This window comes from Tyto alba, unplaced genomic scaffold, assembly GCF_018691265.1.
Source record: "Tyto alba isolate M040663 unplaced genomic scaffold, T.alba_DEE_v4.0 Super-Scaffold_23, whole genome shotgun sequence".
NCBI lineage: Eukaryota > Metazoa > Chordata > Aves > Strigiformes > Tytonidae > Tyto > Tyto alba.
In genome coordinates this window covers 1,535,431-1,551,348 of record NW_024881297.1, presented here as the reverse complement: position 1 = coordinate 1,551,348, position 15,918 = coordinate 1,535,431, and the positions used below count along the sequence as shown (strand labels likewise).

Below are 15,918 nucleotides of genomic sequence, written 5' to 3'. Positions count from 1 at the left end.
CTGACAAAACCCACTGCTTCTTTTAGTGGCTCTCCTTTAGATGGTTCCACAAGATACGTCCTTGCAGACTGGCTTGAGTCTAATCAGATTCAGACGGTTCCATGACATGGAGCTGTGGCACGCTTGGGAGCACGCAGCTTACGTGCTCCTGCTGTGATGCGCTGGAGATCAAGAGGCAAAAACATCCCTGCACATACCTCCCTCACTTGATGTCACTTAGAGGCAGTACGTCCTTTCTGTAGCATATTCTGCAACATGAGGGCACACAAGAAACGAAGCTCACTTTAATACAAACCTTGAAGATCGACAACAATGTCTGTTCCATTGGAGAACTCATAGGAGAAATGGCCGTAGGCCAGACCGTACTCTGTGGCTTTGTACTCATTCTTTACCACATCCGTGTTATTGGACAGCTTCACAAACTCCCCAAGGATGTAGGGCTCCACGCTCACACATCCTTTTATAGTTCTTTCTTCCAGTATCTGCAAAGAGAGTGTTAACAACAGTCATGCAAGCAGAGATGTGAAAACAAGGATGCTAAAGCTCCTCTAACTGAGGTCTTGTTTTTTCCTCCTAGAACTTTCTGTCACAAGGTGGATGGAAAGAGTCTCCATGTTAACCCACTGCTGATTCAAAACACGGGCTGTTTCGATGAGGAGCTCGCATTTAACTAGAATGAAGGGTGGAGCACAAAATCCAACACAAAATCAGCCTGACAGGCCCAACTCCACGAGCAATGAATTCTACAAATATCTAGTTTGTCCAGCAAATAGGGAACTCCTTTCAGAAGACTATAAAGAATAAGCTAGAAAGCTGAAAAGATTTGGCTAAACCAGCACCTGGTCCTTCTTCAGTGTGTAAATAATCAGTGGGAGGTTCCAGGGGTTGTTTTAGTAATTTCTGTGTTCAGAGACTTGTAAGTGCTGATGCCAGACTCTCATTAGGCCTTATTAGTGAGTGGCATAGAGCCAGATCTAGTGCCAGAATGGCTAACAGAAATAGTAATATGCATAGCATGCTATCATACCCCGACTCGTAATGAAACCGTGAATTCAGCTCTGTACCATCTCTGTATTTGGTACACAGGTCAGATTGAAAGTTAAGTATAAGAATAAAGAAAAGATCCTTTCCCTTCCTGCTGCGGGCTGGATGTCAGCTTTAACCTCTGTGCCAGGACACCCAGACACGGCTCCTGCCTCTAACGATCAGGCTGGGTGCTGGCACAGCAGGGCCGTTTGTCTCACAGCTCTGCATGCTCTCCTCACAACCGTCGTGCGGAAGAAAGAGGGTAGAAGCAACCCACTCAAGAGAGAGAGTCATCCTGGTGACTTGGCTGCCCCTTCCTCCCAGGCTCTCTTAGATAACTCCACAACCCGGCCAGCTCTCAGCCACTTGGTTCTTCTGGCCCTCAGCAGGACATCTCCGAGTGAGGCTGGACCACTGAGGTGGAGGGAGGGACAGAAATGCTCCGTGGTGGGAAGTGGCTGATGGATCTGTGGCCTCGCGGAAGCCCAGGGCTCTGTCAATCCCACCGGCTTTTCTTCACCCATCCACATACGCCCAGCTGGAGGGAAGGCACAGGCATTTCCTCCTCACGACTGAGTACAGCCCACACAGGTGGAGAGATAGGTACTGGTTGTGCTGTCAGGGACAAGCGGGAAAGGAGCAGGCTGTAGGGCCTTGGATCAGTGGTGAGGTTGTGCCAACCAGTTAACTGAACCATGGTTTAAAGGTGTCCGTGGTTTAAAGGTGTCCTGTGGTAAGGGGCTGTTATTGAGGAAAAGAGCCTTTTGTGATAGCCATTTAAAAAATGTAGGTCTCACAAAGGGTAAAGGACGCCTGTAGCCTCTGCAAAAGGCGTGGAGGGGCCTCAGGGGAACACTGTACAATTCTGATCATCAATATTTAAGAAATGGGAATTCAAAGTAGAGCAGGCTCAAGGCTTCACGGGTGAACAGAGGAAGAGAGACCTTGTGTCTTGAGGTGACACTTAAACAAGCTCGGCTTCCCTAGCCTAGAAAACAGAGGCTATGAGGGGATGTTATTGCTGCTCCTTCCTTAAATCTAGGCCTCAAAGAAGCTGTGAGAAAGACAATAAATATAAATTGACTAATTTTAGATTAGAAAATAACAGAAAGTTTCCAGATGTCGAGAGAACAGCCCTAGAATGATTTCTTATTGGAAGCAGTGAAGGTTAAAATGCAAAACTCATCACGGCTGCTTTTAAAATAGGGTTTAAGGGGTATAAAAAGGGATTATGCAGTGTTGTTGCCTGTGATATCAGGGCACTGGACCTGATGAGTCACGAGGAAGTCCTTTCCAGTCCCGTGTTCCTGAAATTCAGCACCCTGCAGAAAAGGCCTCAAAGTTGTCCTGCAGCAAATCAACTTGTCTGCAAGAACCTCACTTGCTAGTGAGGTTTAGACGTTTCTGTGGTGCTCAAAGTGGGTCCATTCACTGTTCAGATTTCATAACTGCTCCTGAAAATAGGTGCTCGTACACTGTTAGATGATATAAAAGGCTGGGTAACCCCTGGGCTTCGTTGACAAGTGAGTTTCTGACTTCTAACAGTACATGGCATCTTTTCTGCCAGTGCACCCATGAACTTGTAGCTCTGAAGGTAGGTGCCTACTATCCTGAAATGAGCAAATGCAGCTCATTTCAGGTAAGGTCACAGGTGCCCTAACTGCTACTATTTTAAAATCAAAATTGACTTGAGACACCCTTCCCATCAATTCCTTTGCATTACTTAAAAGACAGTTCTTACCAGGAGTACTGCAGATGGAATATAAAAGATTTGTGTAGGGATCTTTTGCTCATACAGCCTTTTGTTGAATTCCGTCACGTAGTACTGGGCAGTCATTTGCCGTTCCACATCACTGAAATGATGAAGCAGCCCTTTTTCTTCTTTATATTCTTTCCCAACATACCTAAAGAAAAAGAGAAGTGTTTGGCACAGTCAGATTTGCAGCAGACTGCACTTGGAAGCCCTACTCGTGGTACAGAAACGTCACGACAAAGCAGAGCTCGGCTGTTCAGAAGCAAAGCCAGCTGTTGGTGATGCATTTAAAATGGCAGTGATTAAAGTTGTGATTTTTTTCTTTGATGGCTCTTACAGGCACAAAATGTTGTACTGATCAATCAAATCCTAGGATGGGTGTTTCATAACACCGGAATGCTTAAAGTCCACTCTTCGTGACTCTGAAGGGAGACCTGACTCAGAGGTACTTAAAATACTGTTCTATACCCATAATAATTCATAAACTACTTCTAGTAACAATCCAAAATCTGCAATTAGCAGTTAGCAGAGCTCTCCTGGTGCAGAGGCCTTTATGAAGCAAAGGGGTGATTTTAATCCTGCTTTCAGAGCAGATACATCCATTGCATAAACCTGCTGCTCAAATTAAAGAAAAGCAGCCGAAACACCTTTCTGCCTACAGGTATTGATAGATATATAAGTATAGTTATACTGCTAATTCTCTAATGCAAAGCTAGAGGTCAAATAAAACAGAAGTGACGTTATCCCAGCACAGACAAAGGTGAAGTCAGGCCTAAGAGTTGTCACAAGCAAACGAACACTAACATGGCTGTGAGAAGACAACAGTGAAGTAGCTTTTTCTTCCCAGAAATTAAAAAGTAGTGAGTTACATGGAGGGATGGGAAAGACTGACAAAATGCCCAAGAGATTTGGGAAAGCCATAAAAGATTCTTGCTACAGAAAATCAGTCAAAATCTAAACAGATGTAAACTAGGTTGAAACAGACTAAAGAAACAGTCTTCTCCCACTGCGACTATGATTGCTATAGTTGTACAGGTCAAACCTTGTACTGTCTTCTGAAAATCCTTGATAAAAGCTACTGTCTAACAGGGCACTGGACTAGCTGAATTACAGGTATAAGACTAATCTTCCCAGGCAGTTTTCATTCATATTTACACAGAAGTAGCATTGATAAACTTTTTGTTTCAGAAATTGGTTTGGTTAATACCTTCCCAGGCTTTCTTCTTGGTGCAGGAAGTGTATCCAAAATGCACTTCTCTGTCTGCCTTCCTTTGCCACGTTCAGGTAGTCCCCAATGAACACAGCTGTTTCTTGGCCTGTCCAGAGGCCTGATTTCTTTGAGTATTTTAAAAGAAGAGCAGCTACAAAAAGAAAACACCATGAGTAGAATGGACAATTCCACAGGACTGCTCTAAGTCTGTGCTGAGGGATGAAATAACCAGCACCCAGGAGACATCCAGGCTTCTCTGACAACAAACTACAGGGCTAGAAAACATATGTTAAGAGATACTTAAGTGCAGAGTTGTATGTTTTACATTAAGGACAAAAAAACCTGCTAAACAGGCTTGAGACTTGTAAGATAGGATGAGCCCTAAGGGGGTTTTATTTAATGAGATCAGTGAGGCAGCCTACAGTGGTGTTGCTCCTAGCTTCTCTATTTGGTAGTGTATTGATCAAGTGTTGGAATATTAAGGTATGACTGTTATAATCAGCTTAATAATCATTATCTGAAATACACAGTTTGCAGGGATGAAATGCGGAATCTAAATGGGTGACAAGATCAGATACTCGAGTAGTGGGGTAGAACGGGCTTGATGAACTGGCATGGGGAGCACAAGGAGCCTGAGCTACCTCTTGCATGCAGGGATTGAAGCAGGAGGGACTGAGTGGGCACGGAGATGGAGCCCACTTCCATGAAGCACATCCATAGGGATGTGCAAATGGGTAAGAAGGAATAGAAGAAAATGGGTCAAGGGAGTGTTCTTCCACCGCTAAAATTCTTACACAAAACCTCCTAAAACAACAAAAAATTAAGTCCTAATACATGATGACTAAAACACCGTGTTAAAAAGCCCGAGTCAAGACTGTTCTCTGTGGGAGTACCTGTTGCTGCATGAAAATGCCCACTGCTGTGTGGGAACTTACAGTATGCTTTACGAAGCTGTTTAGGCTTAAAAATTCCAGTAGGCTTCAGTCTCTGGACAAGCCAATTATGTTCTACGCCTGCCAGAAGCTGCAGGTAATCATCATCCCTCAGAAATCGCGCGTCAAGGATTTCTTGCTTTGTTCTCCCAGGCATGAAGACAAAACCACTTGGGTTCAGAAATGAACCCTCAGGGGAACTCTTGGGTGTCTGTGTTGATTTGTACCATGAACTCAGAGATGAACAGGACTGTCTCTTGCTGCTCACCACGTCCCAAGACTTTTCTTCGTCTTCTTCAGTAGTGGCACAGTCAAAGTGCTTGGCCATGGGTATCCTTCCCCCCGAGGGCAAAGCTGGTGGTGCACTGGGAGTTGATTGATGCTTTGGAACAGACGCTGTAGGGTAATTGCTTACTAAGTCTCCAACATCGATGAAATCAAATTCAGTGCTGTTTATTGCTTCTGCTTGGGCATCAACTTCGGGCACTTTGAGAGATCCATTTCCCACCACGGCAGATTTCCTCAGCCAGTCACGCACAGAGGAGTCACTGGCCGTTTTCGGCTCGGTGGTCGTTGATCGTACAGAAGCACCCCCATTTGTGGGGGAGCGTGCCTCAAACAAGGGACCCCCTGTGCTATTTGCAATTTCTCCTTCCAGGTGGTCCCCCCCAAACTGGCTTTGGGGCCGGGACGCAGGGGCACCGCCCTCCCTGCTACTGTCCTTGGTCCTGCAGCCCAGCTCTGCCCCAGAGGACTTCATCTCCTTCTCCTCTTCCTCCTCCTTCTCCTTGTCTGGCCTGTGAGGAACAGAGTAAGGGGCGGAGAGGGAAGGAACCACATTGTTCACCTCCCCTTCTTTCTTCTCTGAAGAGCTCTTTCCACGGTGGTGTCTTGCCTCCCGCAGCTCTTCTTCGCAATGAGACGCCTTTTCCACCAGCCTCCCAGCTAGAGGTACATCTGACTTTGAGGAAGGCTGAGGAGATCCCCAAGAGCTGTGTACAGGCTCTCGAGGAGGAGGATGCCAGGCTCTGGGAGGCAATGAGCGCAAGTACGCAGCTTGACCATCTTCATCAGATTCTGTGGTGCAACACTGCTCTTCCGCTGAGCCTTTTTCCCCCTGCTGCCCTTCCCTGGGGGACCCTTTGCTGCTATTGCAGTTTAGTTCCTCCCAGCTGGAAGAGTAACTTGATTTTGACAGCTTGCACCAAGAGGTCTCTGAAGTAGAACTCCTGCTTTTCCATCTGCTGAAAACACTGTTATCATCATTTATTTCTGACGGCTCGATCTCTTCATCTAAGGAAATTTTCATCACATCGGAGCCAATGCATTTGTTCCTCTGGCCACTGAGCCTCTCTGAGCTACTTCCTGCTGTCGGAGAAGGCAGCATTTTTGCAGTGCCTTTCCTCTGGTACGCTACTTCTTCAGTAGTACACGCAGTGTCTATGTTTTGGGTTTCTGTTCTTAAGGTTGTGATACAAGCTCCCACTTGGGATTCTCCTCGTGTGGTTTTATGAATCCGGCAGGTATTTTCAAACACTTCACACACTGACAGATGATGCTGAGAATTCATGGCAAGGATTTTCTCAAAGCTGGCTTCTCCTTGCAGGGTAGGTTTTTCCACTGTGCCTTTATAACTGTCTGGAACGTAAGACCTGGCATCAGAATTCGGGAAGCTTTCCACTTGCAGGCGCTGCTTCACAGAGGTGATCAGAGACATGATCTCCTTGGCAAGCATTCCTTTCTCTTCCTCTTCTGTAAATGAAGTGCTGTATGAATGCAGTTTTCCCATGGCTTCTCTACACAGCTGTCTCACCTCACGGAGTTTCTCGCTCTCCCCATAGAGCCATCGATGCACAGTTGTGAGGCAGAAAGCAGCTTTAATAAAACTGTGGAGCTCCTGCTTGCTGGTGACAGGACTCTTATCGGTCTTGGTGAGGAGGCCAATCTCAAAGGATTCTTTGGCTTCGGACAGGTAGAACTTTCTCTTTTCTGGGGGACAGTCCTTGGAGTGACTATAGGACAGCAAACACACCCCACGGATGTTCTGGGAGGGGATGAAGAGAGGAATGAAGGGGTTAAAAACCTGGACCTCTGTCAGAGACAAATAAAGGGAAGAAAAAATACGTTTCTTTCCCTTTTACAATTTGAATCAAACTTCGGCTCTAACTGCCTGCTGCTGCGTTTCCTGGAGGAAATAATCTTGCTCTTTTTCCTTTGAACTATAGCTGCAGTTATAGGAGAAGCAGCATTTCCAGATGGGCTTGAAAGCCCACCCTCACTCTGTGGACAGATACTTGCTTTCCGCCCATCTGCTTAGCTTCTAATTGGAGTTCAGAGCAACGTATAGCACCATACCCACAACACAGACACAATACCCTGCATGATGCAATGTTTGAAAGCCAGATTAGAGCCGAATTTAATAGCCTGGACTCTTCTTCTACAGATATCACTTTCAGAATGAAGACTAATACTTACCACGGCTGTGAGGACAAACAGCGGGGTGTACTGGCTGTAGGCTGCTGCTAGTTTGCAGGCCTCGGCCGCTGATAATAAGCGGTGACTGAACTCTTGGAGAAGGCCCTAGTGAAATGCGAAAAAACAAGAGGGAAAACCTCATCTCAAAGGCTTTCTTTTCAAGGAGCTGGGTCTACCTGGTAAGCAACCCTGTTAGATTGAAGCAAGGCAGCTTGGGATTTGCTTCTTGTCTGCTGCAGGTTCCCTGAGCTCTCTGAGACCTTTCAGTCTTGATAGAGTGGGACACTGTATTTTAAATGACAACAGCCAGGTCCGTTTCTGCAGGAGCCTTTTTGCTCAGCTTTACCATCAATGTGTCACTTTTTGACCCTATAAGTATTGTATATATTACACAGACACATGCATACATGCTCTATAAATATTCTTCATGTTTTCTTTTTCCTAAAGCAAGGCATTCTTCTATCTAGGTGCTAATGAATTTTTTCACCGGGAACAGTGGAAGTTTCTTCAGCCCTCTCAGCACAGGAGAGGAACTGGAGGAAGAACAAAGTGTGGGTGAATTTGGTACAACGACATACAGACCATCTGACAATCTACACACACAAATACCAAACCAAGTCTTACCAGGTCAATCTCAGCATTGGTTTTAAAATGTATATAATCCTTCTCGTTCATGGAAGAAAAGATGTCTGCCATAATACCCAAGGAAGTAGCAATTCCCTAAAGAGAAATGGAAAATTATCATGGTGGTTTTCCCCTTGTACTTTGAATTTTACTGCTCACAACAAAATAGGTTCTGTATAGAACATACCAAGAAACCAACCAAACAAACAATGTCCAAAGAGAAGCACTGCTGAAAAATTGAGAGACATCATCTGAGTAGGGTTTGATTAATTTCACCTTGCAGAAAGTGTAGCGTGGTGGATACGTATGAGTTTCCATGAGTGGCAGCTACCCCTATTACCACTAGCTCTAGGTTTCACCTTAAGTAGCCCTGAATTTTCACAAGGTGCTGTTTGTGACAATGAAAGAGAAGTCTCATGATATCACCTAAAGCTGCACTAAGCCCTTGGATAATCATATCTGGAAAAAGACTCAATCTATTTTACTGCTGTTTTTCAGAAAAGAGCGTAGAAAGCCAAAAATTATGTTTAAGAACTGGCCAGTCGATCCCAGTCTTTCTAAAAATTTCAGGGTGAAGATGTCTAGAGAGATAACAGAAGGAATAAATGCTGATCACACATAGCCTAAGAAAACAGGTATACTTTGTTAACAGACTTCCCTAGTTCATTGCACTGTTTGAAAAACAAATGAACAGAGTTGGACAAAAGTCAAGAGTTCTTGGTGTTGATAAAACTGGGGATTTTTTTGGTAATTTGTAATCGGTTCTACAGAACCAATTAAAAAATAAGACAAGAACATGTAACGTGTGTAGATCCACGAACTTGTGCATTCTCTCTCTCTCTCTGGAATATCTGATGCTAGCTAAGGGTCAGCCCAGCTAAACAGTTAAAAACACCAGGAAGTATCTGTATGCCTTCCACAAAATTCCACTACACATCTTTGCTCCCACAGAAATGTTCTGAGCTTGCGGTCAAGCTTTAAGGCATGGCAGAGGAGACGTGACGAGCTCTGTTTTTGCGCTGTATCTTATGCTGGGGTACAATTACAAAAGTTCTTAAAGCATCACCCTAGGACTTGCAAGACTTAGGTTCACATTCCTGTTTAGCTACGGACACATGGTGTGACTGTTGCTTCATCTTCAGTGAGAAGATTAGTGTGGCCAAGCCTTACAAAGGTGTTAAAGACAGATATGGTAGCTGTTGCAAGGTGTTCAGCTACTGTGGTGTCGGGGAGCATCCATCACCCACAACAGATAGCACAGTTCAGCTCAGCAAATAAGACATGCTTTGTTACTAGGAAGAAAAAATTAGTCTTAATCCTAATAGATAAATAAGATCTATGGCTGCATTCTGGGATTAGTCTGTCCTTGTCAGAGGCACCTCTGACACCCTCGGTGATGGTTCACTTCAGCTAATTCTGCTTAATGAAAACTATGACTTTCATTCCCCTGCAGGAAAAAAAGGTGTCTGTAAATCTGTGTATGCATGCGGAAACAACGTGCAATACAGACTGCAGTTAGAATATTTGTCGTGCATGTTAACCTCGTCTGAGGTGCGTAACTGAAACATTATTGCTAAAAGACTTCTCTGGAGTAAACAAAAGCTCATCTGGGGTGATTATTAGATTGGCAAGGAGTGAAAAGGAAATACTACCTTTTTATCTGGTTGAGGAAGTTTGAAATATCCCACAACTGAAGCCCAGATCAACTCTGCTGCCTCATACCACATCCCTGAAATAAATCAGGAAAATAGTCACTAAGCAGATTACTGCTAGATATGGCTTTTAGTAGTTTATTTTTCACCTCCTTGAGTCAGGAGCCCTCCAAACAGTATAAAAACATACTATGGCATTTTTTGCTTTGGTGACACTGAGCATTTATTAGTTTCCTTTAGCTTTTGGCTGTGCATTTTATGCTCATAAAAGATTTCAGCTCCACGGTCATGGAAAATGAAAGGTCACATCAAAAGCATAAAATTAAGGCTGTTGGCCTCAAGTACCAAGCCCTGAATACAGAAGCCTATCATGCTGAAAATTAGGTATTTTCTTGTCTTGAGAGAGGAAATTGCTATGCTGTACCCATGATAAACCACTGCACGCCTTTGAGAACAGCAAATCTGGGAAAAGCGTTAGCAAACATAGAGTAGCACAGGGAAAAAGGGAACAACATTTCAGAATCCTCCTCAACTTCTGGTAATATTAGTAATAAAATTCTAATTTCTAAAATGTGTTTGCTTGGTGCACAGCTCTAGGTCTTTGCTGCAAACGGATGTACAACTCATCTTCTGTGGCTGTGTTGCAGGCAGGTGTTCTACACAAGCTTGAGCTCTGACATATTCCAAACGTACCATTTTAAAGCTTGACTGCAACAGAAATAAAAAAAAAAAAAGGGAGGGGGGGGAACCTTGAGTAGACGTTTATAGAAAAAAAGCCTTACCAAGCTTTTGCAGAATCTGTCCTCTGATTTGTAAGCAAACTGACTGAACGAGAGTCCTATCGCTTTCCTTAGCGTATCGCCAGGTACCTGCAGAAAGAGTGGAAAAACTCAGCAGGGAATGAAAAATGTTGCTGTCATTTAAGCCTCTGAGGGTTACCTAAACCCCAGTAAACTGCCAGGATACGTCCCACTTAATTCAGCTGGTTTGAGTCAGGGCTTAAAGTCAGATAGATGACAAAGTGACAGTGCGTTAAGGAATGTAAGTAGACAGCTGTGTGGATCTGCAGCTGGAGTGACACGTACAGAGCATAAAAACAATCTAAAAAGTGAAAGGTACCTCTCTCCTGTGAAGTAACAAAAAGTCATTGTATGTAAACATTGTACAAAGTTCCACTAAAAACCAGTCAAAAGGATTAATACGTGATATCTTTGTTGTCACCAGTATACACAGCAGAGCAAAATACCCTTGGCAAAACATGTTTTCTTTTCTGATATCAGTATCCCATGAAGTTTAAAACAGAAGTTTTCATGTTAACACAGTATTAGTCACACAGAGGCTTTTGTTGTCAAATCTATATTGGATTTCAGAATAGAATATGAAATAAAATCACCAAGCTTTCCTAAGTATTGTGAACATTTCACTGCAATTCTCAGCATGAAGTAAGTATCTGTTCAACAACACGTCTTCAATTTTAAACAAGTATTATCAATGAATATTATTAAAATAATCTTAAACAGAAAGCACAATCCCAAGGAGATAAAAGTGCAGTTCTACTTTAACAGTGATAGATGGTATTTTGCTTAAAGCCCTTTTGCATGAAGGTCCTTCTTGTACGAGAATCTCAGTTTCACATAAAAAACAAACCAACAAAACCCAGAATAGGCTTCTTAAATTTTCTAAGTTTCATGGTTGTAAAGAAACCTAAATGTACTGACTCAATAAACCCTGAAGGCTAAGAAAATGTAGAACAGATACAAACCCCTAAAATACATTGTCTCAGAAACATAACTAGTATGGATTTATGGATGTCTGTCAAAACTAATGAATTCTTACCATGAGAAATACTACACATCCTTCCAGATCCGAAACAAGCCACACAACGAGCAGTATGGTTGTTTGACAGAAAGGAAAAAAAAAAGTAGTATCTACAAATGTCATTGTGCACTAAGGAATGGTCCCATTTTTACTGTTTTGCACTGTCTATCCAGCAATAGAAGAAAGTGCTGTAAGAATCAGGACCCACTTTTTTTTTCTTAATACCAAAACTTACTAAATAATTATTGCTGCAGTCCGCTACAGGTCTAGAATAAAGTATTTAGTTTGTAGGATCAGTGTGAATTTGAAGGATAAGCATGACTCTAACAATCTGGATTTTTTGGGGGGAGGGGGGGGAGGGAGTTGTCTTAGTTTTATAGATCAGTCAACTGCTTGAAATTGGTCCACATTTTAAAATTCTCTGGGCAGAAAAAATAGTAGGAAGGCTCTCAATCCAGAATATTTTCCCACTCCAGTGAAGCTATACAAGGATGAATTATGGAAATTAAAAAAAAAATTGCAGTTTCCACATTTTAGCAAAGAATGGTGAAGAAAAGAGAAACGTGATGTAAGGAGTCATTCCTGAGGTCAGACTGGCTGTATTTGAAGCTTGTGTGATGGTTAAAATTAGTATCAAAAATCCCACCAAAACAGCAAGTATGAAATCGGAGAAGAAATATATACATACCTGTTGCTCCGTTGTCATTAATTAGGCTGCTTAGGATATATTCAGCTTTTAAAAGTTTACCTGATTAAAAATAAAAAATATAGAAAATTAATAGAAAAATGTATCATGAAGTGGACAAAAACATTCATCCGTGAAACCCACTGCAAATTGTACTCTTCCTCCCAGCGCTGTCAGTGTGTCATCACTTAGACTTAACTTTCCAATTAAGTACTGTGCCACAGTTGCTATCTCATGCTTAGGAATCTTTGACACAGGCTATTCCACATATACAACAAATATTGCAGGAAACGCTGATGAGGCAACATGTATCTGTTTTATTTAACACACTATAGGAAGAGTGCTTCATCTTAAAATGTGAGAAAGTCTTCCTCGAGTCAAGCTCTGGTGTTTCTGTTGAATTTCTGTGCATGCTGTCTCCATTCTACAGTGTGGCTCCACTAAACAGGCTGCAAGGAGAAAACAAGAGATACCCCTCCTTTACCGGGGAGGCTAAGGCTGCACGCTGGTTTTAGAGTAAACCCAAGCCCTGTGGTGTAGGCAGACAGCTCCAGGCACTCATTTCTTGCTCTGCTCCTTCCCATGCCTTGTGCTGCTGCAGGGGTTCAGAACAGGGGAGGTGGCAACAAGACTGGGGCAGGGCACTGAGCTGCTGGCCACCTCACCAGTTGGGACTCCCTGATCTTATTTCCTCTTCTAGAAATAAGTTAGTCTAGCCTGCTTCCTTCAGCAACAGAGCTGTCGCTTTCTGTCCCAAGGAAGGATGGGGTTTGGAAACCCATTTTGGTCTCACTGGGGAGTTCACTGGGAGGGGAAGCTCTGCAGGTGCACCCCAAAGCCAGCTGACTTGACATTCCACCGCAGAAAGTGTAGCCGCAGGCCATGCTGCCTCACTATCACTCTCCACTTAGCTTTTAAGAACCATCTTAAGCACAGAATATATACCCCGAAAATATATAGAAAGGATGCAGTATGCAACACAAAGTGGCAATTTTGCCTTTCAGCCCCCGTCATACAGCTCAGAGGTTTTGTCGCATGGCCAGAGCCACTCGTGGCAGGCTTGATGATCTGCAGGAGATGCCTGAAGGTCTAATTTGATCAGCTCGATTCATGCTGAACCTCGGTTTTTGTCTCAATTGTCCAGCTGAATTCAAGAGGGCTGCTCCAGCCAGTGAAACAGCATAAGTGTTGGCTGAACTAGCCCATCGATTGGAGTGTGCTAGTACACGGACACCATGGCAATGGGAGCATGAGAAGTACCACAGCCACAAATAAAAATGGGTATTTTTCTGCAAATAAAATATTCCTCAACTAGGTTTTTCAGAGCAGGTTCATCTGGCTTTGTTTTCTTCTCCCCAGTGAGACAGTGGGAAGATACATCAAAAATCCTTCAGGTGTTGCCCATGTTATAGGAATGATGGTATTTATTTTTTAAAAAAATCACTTTATCCTCCAGGGGTTGTAAGCTGCATTGTTTGCATAGTCAAGTGGTCCCACTGGAAAAAAAAAAAAAAAAAAAAAAAAAGCAGCTGGGACAGTGCAGAGAAAATGCTGGGATTCTAATTTACTTTTTAAAGGCCCTTGGTCAGAAGTATAGCAATTCAGATATCCCTGTTTGAAACCAGCAGGGAAGATTTGTTAAGGAACAAAAGCTCCAATTAGTATTTTCCACACCCTTTCACAATTTTCTCTACTGCTTTTGGCTCTGAAACCCTTTATACCAGCCCCTTTGTGCTAGTGAGAGGAGCTGGGAGGGCTCAAGGGGGCTGGGAGTGGGCTGTGTGTTTGAAAAGATGGCACCGGGGCCGTAATCATGTCATCCCCAGCGAGGGACAAAGTGTCTTCTTCAAAGTCAAGTAGTTCCTAATTGGCCTTGAGCTGAGGAAACGGAGCGGTACCTGTGTTGACGGAGAGGCGAGCCTGGCGGATGAGCACCTGAGGACTGATCGGCGTGGCGGGCCGCAGCCTGTGCAGACCCTTGGCAATCTGAAGAAGTTTTCTGGAGGCATCAATCCAATACAGGAACCGGTCAATCAGGAACACAATAGCAGTTGCCGTTACGCAGTCCTTGACCATGATGGAGGCTTTCAAATAAACCTGAAAAGAACACCAGTGCCATGGGGCAGCCTTGGAGAAACTCGCGGCGCAAAGGCTCAGTGAACCGTCTACAGAAAATATTCAGCTTTAGTTACCCTCTGCCTAACGGTGCTGCCTACGTACCGTTTTAGAACAGATGGTATGTCCTTAGTTATTTGCTGTAAGGTGGCTACACAGTTTTACAGCAAGTGAAGTACTGAACATTACGAGAAGCAAATGCTCACTAGCAATTAAAAGGCTGTCTCAAAATTTCTACTCGCCTTATAATCTTTATGTTCCAAGGCATTTACGTAATGGAGAAAACCTTTGTGGCACTGATCAGATAGGATTTATTATAACCTATAATTATGACTATTCCTGATCATATCTTCGTTTTTAAGATAGGAAAGTTCCAGCTGCTTGTTTCGTTTGAGCCATAGTTACCGTTCCTGATTTTGTTTTGGTCTTTGTAGTTGTCGTTCAGTATTTGGAACCACAGAGTTTGGTGGTCTGTTAACGAATTTAAATCCTGCCCAACAGATTGCTGGCAATAATAACAGTTAGCTTAAAAGGGGGACATGAGTCTGGAAAGACTGGAAACGGTCACTATAGGCATTGTCCCAGACAGAGCTCCAGCCACCCACTCCTTTGTAGGCCACAAACAAGCAAACAGGCCAGGAGTCAGATGTTTTATCCCTGCAGGTCATCTTTAATGACTACTAAGGCCAGATGAGCTTTTTTGTGTTCCCACAGCGGTTGAGCCATCACACTGACACGAGGAATCAGCCAGAGCTCCTGAGATAGCATGCTGTTAAGAGGACAGGAGGCCAGCAAAGACCTCATTGTGGTTGCAGAAGTCCACATGGACCTGGGGACACCTACCGAAAATCAACCCCTTCCCATGGTGGGCAGGGGCTGGTACTCCTGCCTGGTAGAGCAAGGAGGTACTCCACACACTGACGTCTGTGTGCTTCCCTTTTTAGGGGGAAATCCTGTGTAAACACTGTTTGCAACAGGTTTGTTACACAGGATGGAGAGGATGGCACCCAGTCACTGTTTCAGCGGGAATATCTGCCTGAAATACAGCCACTGGCTGTAAGGAAAGACCCATCTCTTTAGCTACGGAGCCTGGTGGGTGCCCTGACCTGTCTGGTCTTCATGGCCATCGGCTGTTCAGCAGCCTCAGGCTGCCTACGGAGAGCCCGGCTTCCTGCCGCCCAGTCTGGCTCAAAGGCCTGGGAGTCGGCAATGGTTGAGTACTGCTGTACAGCGTGGTCAATCACGAGAGGGAAGGAAAAACAGAAAACACATTCAACCATACAAAGCCGCCTCAGAAAAAGGATGTGTTTCTCATCTCATTCATGTCAGCGAGTAACTCCACTCATGACAGAGTCAAAGCAACACAGGGGAGGGAGGGTCAGGCCCCACAGCGCCATCAGAGGATAAGATTCTGCTGAGAAAACATTGTCCAAATCCCTACTAAAATATCAGGTTTGGCAGCTATCTCTCATTTTTGTCTTAGCACCAGCCTCCTTCCCTCGCCTGCCTTGTGTAAATGCACAGGCAGAGTCAGCGAGACAGCAACGTCCATGAACTGCTTAGACACTGCTCAGGTTTCTTGGACTCCTCCCCAGCTTCATTTCTATTCTCTTTGCCTGTAGTTTAGA

The 15,918-nt window shown here is 44.0% G+C and overlaps 1 protein-coding gene across 1 annotated transcript in view; it reads right to left on the bottom strand.

Annotated features, from left to right (window-relative positions):
- ALPK1 (alpha kinase 1) overlaps positions 1–15,918 on the bottom strand; it is a 34,848-nt gene that overhangs the window by 4,246 nt on the left and 14,684 nt on the right. Inside the window, exons 4-13 of the mRNA XM_033007960.2 lie at positions 14,074–14,272; positions 12,179–12,238; positions 10,455–10,541; positions 9,673–9,749; positions 8,021–8,116; positions 7,397–7,501; positions 4,925–6,965; positions 3,987–4,140; positions 2,768–2,930; positions 296–482 (exon numbers count right to left, since the gene is read on the bottom strand). Of these exons, the coding sequence (XP_032863851.2) occupies positions 296–482; positions 2,768–2,930; positions 3,987–4,140; positions 4,925–6,965; positions 7,397–7,501; positions 8,021–8,116; positions 9,673–9,749; positions 10,455–10,541; positions 12,179–12,238; positions 14,074–14,272 (3,169 nt within the window). The remainder of the gene's footprint in view (positions 1–295; positions 483–2,767; positions 2,931–3,986; positions 4,141–4,924; positions 6,966–7,396; positions 7,502–8,020; positions 8,117–9,672; positions 9,750–10,454; positions 10,542–12,178; positions 12,239–14,073; positions 14,273–15,918) is intronic.